The 10993-nt window shown below is 29.2% G+C and overlaps 1 protein-coding gene across 1 annotated transcript; it reads right to left on the reverse strand.

The window, feature by feature from the left end:
* Positions 1–1541: 1541 nt before the first annotated feature.
* LOC8268139 (transmembrane 9 superfamily member 2) lies at positions 1542–5503 on the reverse strand. The gene is made up of 7 exons (XM_048374406.1): positions 5062–5503; positions 4863–4903; positions 4073–4658; positions 3848–3985; positions 3576–3732; positions 2986–3470; positions 1542–2045 (listed from the first exon to the last, which is right to left on the reverse strand). The coding sequence occupies exons 1-7, from the start codon at positions 5208–5210 to the stop codon at positions 1826–1828; spliced, it is 1776 nt and encodes a 591-aa protein (XP_048230363.1). The 5' UTR covers positions 5211–5503; the 3' UTR covers positions 1542–1825.
* Between the last annotated feature and the right edge of the window lie 5490 nt (positions 5504–10993).

Raw genomic sequence — 10993 nt, forward strand, 5'->3', positions numbered from 1 at the left:
TTTCAAATTTATGGTGTAGTTATTTTTTAGTTATTTTCAGTTTTTTTTAGTTTCGTTTTATCTAAAAACAACTAAAAGAAAATTAAAAATAATCAAAATTATAAATTTGAAAAAGAAAAAAGAAACTATATTTTTTTTTATATTTTAACACGATAAAAAGTATATCATAAATTCGATAAAAAATTATAGATATTTTTTTATATAATTTTAGAAATTTATAATTTGTTATAATATAAAATTTATTTTTATTTATAATTTACTTAAAATGATGGTGAAATTATATATATATATATATATATATAGAGAGAGAGAGAGAGAGAGAGTATTCTAGCAGTAATAGTTTCGGCTTAATTAGTGACTCCTGTAAGTGTCTTGCTGATTTCTAGTTTGCTAAAAATCTGCGAATAAGGCTGCTACCTGCTACCTTCTTGCTAGGGTGGTCTGTTATTTGTCAGGGTTTAAGGATTGTAATTGCTGCTGATTTCATGAATTTATATATGCTTTTGCCTTTTCCTTTTTTTTTTTTTTTTTAAAGAGCATTCAGTTATGTTATTTGTCTCTCCTAACTTAGAAGCCAACTCAAATTAACTTTCTTTTTTCAAAAAAAAAAAAAAAAAACTCAAATTAACTTCAATTGTACTATTTGGTTTCTGTGATATTTTATTCCATTGAATTATTTCTTCACGGTCATTTGATTTCCTCTGCCTTGTGAGAAATTAATAATCTAGTGGGTTTCTGTTGTTAAAACGTAATCTAAGCAAAATGTATGTTCATGGCTTAGATTGTACCCCTAAGCAGGATATTAAAAAAAAGTATGCCACTTATGTAACTCACTCCAGATTATTGCACCCCAGTTGATAATTTATTTTGCTTAGCCAATGTATTTTGACAATGCTAAATTCTAAGCTATAATCAACTATATTCTCAGATATTTCCCTCTTAAACTTTTTCATGCAAGCTTACTCTAAAATGGGAGAGTATCAGAGTACCCATATAAATAATATTATAGTTTAATTTTTGTTTTATTGAAAAGAGAAGGTTAATCCTTTAGATAAGAGGAAAAAAAAAAAGAAAAAAAAGAAAAAAGAAAGCCCTTAGAAGAGAACTCTATCTCCCCTTTACGTCATGTTCATGTGTGGTTTAGCCGGATTTGATTCTCAGCTTTTGCCACTATAAAAGAAGTCGTTGCAATTAACCGAGTTTTTGCTACTCTTAATTTATCTCATTAGTTTTATGATGTTTTGTGAAAACAAATTGAGGCCCGTAGCCTGCATCTACTACTTCACCATGTTAAGCCACTAACGGCAATTTTCAGAGAGATGGCAAATTTACATTTCAAATTTTCTCTTTTTTCAAGGAAATATGTCAACTTCCAATCTCGAAAATCAAGGTTTCTGCTATATATGTTTTCATTGGAAAATTTGACATGGAACGCCAGATTCCTTACATGTTAGCCTCTGTAAAACAAGTAGCATGCATGTAAACTTTTCAGTTTAAATCAACATATAGGAAGTGAGGAGTGGCTTCCACAAAAATAAAGGTATATGCAACAGCGCACGAGCATTTTCCCTTTGTATATGTCTGATAATTACACATGCCCAAAATGTCAATAAACCACATGGTCCTTGGAAGGTTCCTAAAACTAAACCAACGGATAACAGAGATCTAAAGAGATCCCCCCCTTTTCTGCAGAGGCATGGCAAAGGTAAAACCCTACTTTCACATTTAAGAGCTGATAGTACAGTCTCCAACCTAACTTTGAACAAAATGACCGATTTTTGCCTGACAGAATTCATGGAGAAGAAAAGATGAGAAAGATTACCCACTATTCGCACTTAATTGACCTGTATATGTGGCGAACAAATAACAGCGAGGCACGGAATCCCACTGTGCCAAGCATAAGAAAGAAGCCATAGCATATGCAAGCCATGTATCCAAAGAAGAATGAAGTCTGCATGAAACCAGACATATCCGACCGCGCATAGTAGTAGTACAAGCAATAAGCATAGATAAAGAGTCCAGTTGATCCACCGCATAGAAAAGACCTGCGACAATCAAAACTAGGTTCAGTCCCAAAATGTGGAACACAGGAGTAGTATTCCACTTACACAAGAAAACAACAGCAAAAACCTTTAAAGAGCAATTATACAGAAAAATAAAACACTTGGTAATAACAAGCAGATTATAGACATTATGACATTACCAAAGTATTAATAAAGCACACATGATTGTCTGAATATTAAACTTATAGCTTTTGCCAGTATGAGACAATAATGAGATTTATCTACAAGATCCCAAGACATAAACAACCCAGGCACATAAAACAAAGGTAATGGCCAACAGATCAAATTCAATAGAAAAGAACAGACAAAATAACACTCAGCATTAATCACAGTTTCTTCAGGGGACTCGTATGAGGTCTTTTGAAAGCTTTTATTCCTTCAAGCTTTCCTAGTAGACTATAAACCATGTGAAATTCTAGGGAACTCATTGTCCCTCTTTAAATGGATACTAAGCATCTGCTAAGTGAATGTTGTCCTCACTTACTATATTTACTCTGTTGTCCCTCTAATTTCTTCTCCTCCCCATCAGAGATCACATCATCATTTATCTAATTTGAACTAAAACTCAACGTCAAATTCCATATCCAGAAAAACCTCGAAGTTTCTTTATCAGTAAGCATTAAGTCAACAGAACTAACTCGTCTGCTACCAGAGAACTGCTATCTTATTCATATGTTGTCCAAGTTGATTTACATGAATCTTTCTGATCAGAAATATTTTGCATAACAAAAGATGCATTAATCTTCAACAATGGTTAAACAAGAAGCTGATGAAAATAAGTTTTGATATGAAACTCTAACTAAAAATCTAAAAATATAAGCACAATAGGTAAGTGCATACATGGATACAAACTATTTATTATTTAGATGTGATGCAAAAAGCCAATAAAGGGTACTAAGAAACAAACAGGAAACTTATTTACCTCCACCACCATTCATGATCTTCAGCAGCAAGTTGGAAGTATGTCAAAGCCACAGTTATGAAAGCAGTGACAATCAGAAGAATAATGAAGACAATAAACAGGATGCTGTAAATTGTATAAATCCTGTGACCCCAAACACTGGCAAAAATATAGTACAACTCAATGTAGATAGCACTAAAAGGCAGAAAACCTGCCATTGCCATTTGAGGAAGTGTACTCCTGTACCAAGGCAATTGTGGGATCTCACGAGGATATTTTGTGGTGCGGCAAGGTGCTTGAAACTCAGCCTTGCTATTTTTTCCAGCAATGCCACCCAACACAAGCAATGGAGACGTTACTAATGTCCATATAAGGACTATTACCACAATAGTTCCAAAAGGCAATGCAGCAGTTGCACTGTAAACAATGGCTACAGTGTTAAGGAAGCAGAATGTGAGGAATAAAGGTCCGCAGAAAAGGCATCCTGTCAGCAAAAGATTCCTCACCTATCAATGCAGAAAATGGAAAACTTAGTTCACTCTGAAGAGTATCAATTTTGAAAATCCCATTAAAAGGCCAGTCTATCCCAAACAAAGTTCAAACAAACATACCCAGTTATTTCCTTCCAGCTGACAATAGAAAGAGGTTGCAACATATCCTGCAATCCCGGATGTCAGTGCATATATGACCACCAGAGCAGTAAACAAAGCTCCTCGATTGTATGGATAAAAAACACCAACCAGTGCAAGAATAAAAATGAATATAGTCCTGGAAGCACATCAAAGGAATCGCAATATTAAATATTAGTCTTTATAACCAAAAGCCAGCATGATAAGAAATTAAGTATCAAGATCCAGAATTGACATGCAGATGAGTTCCTTACAGAGTGAAAAGCTGGGTGCCAGAACCAAGGGCTGCAGCAAACAAAGACTTGTACTTTGGATATCTGAATACATCACCATGGATGTATTTCCATCCAGTCTCTTCTTGATCATCAGCTGCTTCTTCGTCTTGTGCATACCTTGAAGGAATACACATGTATTATAAAAAAGTAGAGACAATTAAGCATAAAAATAAACTATCACAGCAGTTGATCAATAAATCTTACTTCACAAAATCATTCTTCAAGACCCGCATGAGAATTGTAGCGAGAAAACCAGTCAAAAGAAGAACAGTGACACAAGAGTTAATTATGGAAAACCAATGGATTTCCAAGTGATGTGGGAGCGAAGAAGATAGAGAATACTTGTCCATTCTCTTCTCGAAAGGAATATCTGTTTCCTTCCATTTCACAGTATAAAGGAACTCGGCTTCGACTTCCTTATCCTCTGTTAGATCCAACAATGCTTGAGGATCCATCCGGACACTAACTTCAATCACGCGGTCCTTATTGTAAAGAACATCAAATTGGATATGCTTATAAAGGAAGTATTTGTATTCGCTGGGATCAGTTTTGCCATCCTTGTCAACCTTTCCGATAAATCCCCAAATAGGGAGATCGTCATAGTACATTTGGAAGTAATAGTCTTTATCAATCGCGGATCTGAAGTGAGCAACATCCTCCTTCGAAAGCTTCTTCCGACAAACACCTTCCGAACTTTTCTCATCTCTGAAATTTAGTTGGTAGGGAGCACTAACTAGGCGATCTCCATTCAACACCTCACCAAGAGCTTCTTTTTTCTCTTTCACATGATCTATCATTCAAAATTCAAACAATCATCAAAATAATTGAATAAAAAAAACTTCTTATTAGTTCAATCACAATTTTACTCCTTCGCCTCAAAGCTTCTCAAGTAGTTTCATGCATTAATTGTGAAATGTAGCAACTTAAAAGATCTAATTTCATTATATTAACAGCAAATAAAAAATCCATCTACATATAGTTCGAGATAAAGAACCTGGAACACAGAAGGGCAGATCGAAATACCGATAGGTTTCACTGGAAAATTAAACAATGAATATCATCAGAATCAATAAAGCACAACCTACCAAAGTATAAGAAAAAAGCCTAATTAACAATTACCTATTAAAGCTACATTTACATTGCTTATCTGATACCCAGATCTAGAAAACAAAAAAAAAAAAAAGAGAATTTACCTTGGGTTATGAAATGGGCCAACCTTATTTGCATAAAGAGGAACCGGGTCACCTTCTTTATAACGGTGATCGGAGGCGTCCGATCTGATGAGGGTTATAGAATATGAGAATAAAAGAGAGAGCAAGAGAATGGTTAACGAATTATCCATGCTTCTGTTTGTTTCTCAGTTCTCCACTCCTGCTTCTTCTTCTTCTTCTTCTTCTTCTTTCTTGTACTAGTAATTGAGGTATTAAAGGCAAAGAGTAGAATGCAAAATTAAGGGTGGTGTTTGTGTTGTTTTTAACATTTAACTTCAAAATTACTCGAGTAAGATGTAAGGTATACTTTAGCTTTCATGCCCAACCTCTTCTATTATTATTTCTGATCCCCAGACTAGATTGGTGGAAATGTGTGCATTGAATTTCTTTTTTTTTTTTTTCTTTCATCAATTTCCTTTTTTGGAAAATATGAATGAAAAATTCATGAAATTCATAATGGTCAATGGACAGTTATAATTTTACATTAAATTTATAGCAATAATACATATTTGATATAATAAATAGTATATTCGTATCTATTTTTATGAAATTACTTATTTATTTAATTAAATTCGTACCATTTATATGAATTATAATTATTTTATTTTATTAATTAATTCATTGGGGTCTGTAATGGCGATCCTTGTTCAAATGAAGAAGGGAGGGACGAAGAAAAAGGGAAATATTTGCTGAACTCCTATCAAAAATAATATTCAAAAAAATCATTTTTCAATGCCTGGGGCAAACCATGTCGGTGGTATTTGAATAATTATTTTATCAGTTCCTTATGCAAATTTTAGCATAATAATATTAGGCTGGAGATCGAGATCTAGCAAACTCAATGCTACTTGTTTCATTTCCAACAAACACTTCTCTTACTTGCCAAGAAATATACAAAAACAAAAATAAAATTGCAGAGGAGCCACTCATGCCTTAATTGACACAAAAAAAAAAAAACATAACGTGTTTTTTCAGCAGAACTAAATAACATGATTATAATAAAATATTATTTACCACAATTAAGTAATTAATATAATTGAAAAAAGAAAAATGTAATGCTTTATTGACCTAACTAAATCTCCCACCAAATTATGGGGCCAATTCCACACAGTTTCATGGTGTTTAGAGAGAACGGTTAATTATTTTGACCATACACTCAAAGCAGTAGTATTCTGGAATTTAATCTGGAGCTGCTCCGAATGAAAGCACCCCCTTTAGACTTCATCAACTTCCCCATTCTTTTTAATGAGTGATTTGAATAAAAATAGAGCTGCTGGCAATTCTCATGCACTGACATTGTGAGGACATTAACTAGGCAATCTCTCCTAGCCTACCTCAGTCAAACTGTACCAGAGAGACACATCAAATTGTTCTACCTTTAGAGGAACAGGACTCTAATTATAATTTTGATATTTATTTGTGCTGGGGGTAGCTGTCCTAGGAATTGTTTCTTCTAACATGGACATTGTTCCATTCCATTAAAGGCCTGATGAAAGGCCCAAATATAGAAGCAACAGAACTGAAGACTGCAATTACCACAAAACCCAGACGATTAAGCTCATAAATCAGAGCCCAACAAAACCAATTAGCAAACAGCCAAGTCTGCACGTATACTCGCGCCTACTACATCGCACTCCCCCAAGCTTATGTAGGTGTCTGCAGCCAGCGATCGTGTTCGGTTCCGTGCGATTTGAATTTTATTAGAAATATATAATAATTGATTTTTTCAATTTTATTAACCAAACAAAGCTGAATTGGAAATGTTCGGTTCCATCGATGAGTTTGAATTTTTTTAATTTTTTATTTTTAATTGTACTATAAATATTTATGGTTGAATATATATATATATGTTAACAATACAAAAAGTATTCAAATTTATAAAAACTAATAGTTAAATAAATTAATTTTTCTTTATATAGCTAAATAAAATTTTCAATGTTTATAGAAATTTTAGTCAATTCAAATATAATTAAAAATTTTGACCAAATATCGAATTGGATATTAAAGTTAATTGAACTAAATTAATGCAAGTCAAGCTCGGCCCTTAACTTATGCTCCATAATAACATATGACATAGGCTACAATGTTATCCGTAGGGATTCCCAGAGCATTATTTGTGTAAAAGCTTTATTGAAAATGAGAGAATTCAGGTTTTTTTTTTTTTTTTTCTCTATGCTCGGTGAATTTTATATTTATAGTTATAAAAAAATAATTTCTTTCTATTGTGTAATTTATAGTCTATTAGCTTTTTTATCAATAAAAAATAATATATATATATATATATATTGAGCTCTATAAAATTTATAAAATTTATAAAATTTATAAATTTTTGATATAATAATGATGCATATATTATTCTTATAATATATATATATAATTAATATATTAATTGATAAAATTATTTTAATTTTATATTAATTTTAATTTTAAAAATGACATATTAATTATATCTTTTATTAATTTATAAATATAACTAGTAAATAATGAATAGTAAAAAGAGATTCTGAAAATATTAAAATATTAAGAATCCTACACAAGCAATTTTAAAATATTATGATTTTTTTATGTTTTAATTAAATATAGTTTAATTTACTATTAATAAAATTCTATATATATTAATTATCTCAATAAAAAGTATAATTGTAATTTCTTAAATTAAAATTATTTAATTATATATTACCTGAATAGACGATAAATTATACTAATTCCTAAATAAAAATAAGAGATTGGAGCATGAAGAGAACAACTTATTCAAAACAATAAAATAAAATTATATAATATCATATGACTATCAGATATCTAATTTAATATTTTTATAATAATATTTTATGTGAAAATAATTTTTATATAAAAATAAAAATTATAGTTTGAATTTAAATTAAGTATAAACAAAAATAAATTTTTATTATAATAATAAGTTTCTGAGTTTATTTTGAAAACTATTTATCTATATAACAATATTTATATATATAATTTAAAGAATATATGTTATATTATATTATATTTTATTAATTTTATTTATATAATATAATAAATATTAATATATTTATTTTTAATTTAATTTACTTTATTTATAAAATTGAATATTAAATTTTAAAATAAATATGTAATTTTTAAAAATTATTATTTTTTATAATTATAAATATTATTACGTCAAAAGTGTACGAGTAGAGAGCAGAGAGAGGTTTGCCTGTATATGGACTCTCAATGCTTTAGTACAAATTCAAAACCGCCCTTCTCTCTCGCTCTCCCTGTCCATTAATGTCAGCCAAACCTTATTAATAAAACTTGCTTCAAATTCACAAATCAAATAACATTGCGTAACGTGATTGATTTTTTCTTGTTACTTTTAAATTATTCTGCTACACCTTAGCTTCAATATTTTAGTCAAATATCGCATCGCTGTCACCGTATAGAATATTATTTCAGTTGATAACATGATTATTAGACGCAAGCATGTGTACGGTGAGAGGATCTTTAATACACATTTTATTAATAAAGATTATATTATAAGTAATAATCTATTGAATTCAAACAAAGTATTTTAATTTTTTATATTTAAATATTCTTTTATAAAAATTATAATATTTAAAATAAAGAGTACTGTGGAAAATTCTTAAAGAGTTTGTAGTTATAACTTATGACCATCCTTTATTAGGTGAAACACATGAATAACCTAAAATATGCATTGAGAATATGTTGCACATGAAGTTGTGCTCTTGTTCCATCTTAAAAAGGAGTATATAAACTTGTGCTCATGTCTCATCTTGAAAATAAATAAATAAATAAATAAAAAAAGATTAGCATGTTGATTATTATATTAAGGGATTCAAATAAAATTATTATCATCTAAAATGCGAAAATCTTTTGTTTTTTCCTTTCAATCACATGTCAATTTTTGTTATTATAATCACTATCGGTGCAAATTATAAATAAGTAGGTAATATATTCTTCAAAAAATATATAAATGTTTCATCTGGATAAATAAATATATTTAAATTTTAAAATATATAATATCCACTAATATAATTTTGTATAGAAAAGTACTTCCTAATAATCGTCAAGTATATTAACAAAATAATTATAAATTATAATCTATCAAAAATTACTTACGTTGAATAATTATATTAAGTCACAAATGAATTTTATTTGTGTTTTACATGAGTTTCAATTATTAAGAACTTATATTTAATCTTTTTATTACTTTCTTTAGAACCATCTAACCCCATCAAATTATAAACTGATATGTCTTTTTTAGTACTCGCAAGTGCACGAACCGTTCTTATAGTAAGGGTAAGTTCACCACGAGGTCGATCTCTCAAGAAACCATGATGCTACTTATTATAAAGACTAATTATCAACACAAAACAATAAAAGTAAATCTAAACACTCTAAATTAGTATTTTGAGAGGATAATATTTATAAAATAAATATGCAATGCAAATACAAATGCAAATATTTATGATCTAAAACTATATGCTAAAAATAGTATTTAGTCTAGTCATTTACTTAGTAATCTCTTTGTTTTACTTTAAGCCTATATCTAATTAATAAGATGGTGATGTACCTTTTTCTCAAAATCACTCAAGCTAGCGATGCAACCTAGGTTTCTTATACCAACATAGATTAAAGTAAATATTATGTTTCTAATACTTTTAACCTAAAGATTTAACAATTACTATTGTTAAATTAATATAATGGTTAACTACCAATAATAACTGAAACTAATAAAGATACGAAGGTAAATAAATCATTCATTAAATAAATAAATAACAAGTTTCATACAAAAGTAAAAAGACTAAACTAAACACTTATGAAAACTAGTATAACATATTTAACCCAATGATCATGGTATTAAATAGAAAGATAAAATAATAATAAAGTAAAAAGCTCCCTCAGATCCAAGATTTCTTCAAGTAGGAAGAAGATTGGTCCTCACTTTCCACTTCTTGAAAAACACCTTAGATCCTAAAAAGAGTAGATTCTAAAAAGAGTAATGAAAACTAGAACTAAATGTTTATGAAGAAATGTAGAGAATTATGGAGAGAATAATGATGGGTAGGTGCAGAGAGCAGGTTGGAGAAAACTTCCCCTCCTTTTTTAGAATTATATAGAGAAGAATCATACTCTAAATAAATCTCCATAGAGATTAGTACATTAATATAAGTCTATCTAATAGATAAAGACTTTAAGTATTTTTATCTCTACCAAATACTATCCCATAAATAACTCTTAATATAAATCCTAATAATTATACAAAATGACTAAAATATTTCTTGAGCCTTGTAATTAGCATTCCATGCGCCTTAATCTTGGGTCTTGACACGAGCATGTCCAATTAAGATTCTTTTAGCTTAATATTTTCCTCTTTTTACTAATATTTATGAACATAGACACTTAACATATTTTCACCATTTTATATATAGAAATATATATTTAAAGCTCTAAAATACCCTTAAATATCTATACATAATTTGGACCGACAACAAACAAATAAAAAATGATTAACAATGAGTAGTAATATAGTAATAGATAATACTTGAGCTGTTACTATTGGGAGTGAGAGATCTCGAGTTCGAATCATCTCTTCTGCACTAGGTAAGTTTTCACATTTTATGATAAATGTAAAGAAATGGCTATCCTTAATGCTATATTTGGCTTAAATTCATAAAAAGAATTCATTTCATTTGTAAAAATAATATGAAAAAGAAGATAAAATAGAAATGATAAAGTTGAAAGAAATATTTTGGTATTATAAAATATATTGACCTACTAATATGGAATTTCTAAAAATAATTTAATTTAGTTATAATCAATTCCACTCAAATTTAATTATATAAAATACTATATTAATCTTTAATTTATTTAAAACATATAAATTTTAAATTCATAAATAAATTTCGTAAAGTTTATA

Source organism: Ricinus communis, chromosome 5 (genome assembly GCF_019578655.1).
Source record: "Ricinus communis isolate WT05 ecotype wild-type chromosome 5, ASM1957865v1, whole genome shotgun sequence".
Taxonomy (NCBI): domain Eukaryota; kingdom Viridiplantae; phylum Streptophyta; class Magnoliopsida; order Malpighiales; family Euphorbiaceae; genus Ricinus; species Ricinus communis.

Coding starts and splice junctions, on each gene's coding strand:
- LOC8268139 (XM_048374406.1), bottom strand. CDS start 5,210: ATGGATAATTCGTTAACCATTCTCTTGCTCTCTCTTTTATTCTCATAT. Junction 3,986..4,072: donor TTGAAGAATGATTTTGTGAA/GTAAGATTTATT, acceptor TATTCCTTCAAG/GTATGCACAAGACGAAGAAG. Junction 3,471..3,575: donor AGCTGGAAGGAAATAACTGG/GTATGTTTGTTT, acceptor CTGCATTGATAG/GTGAGGAATCTTTTGCTGAC.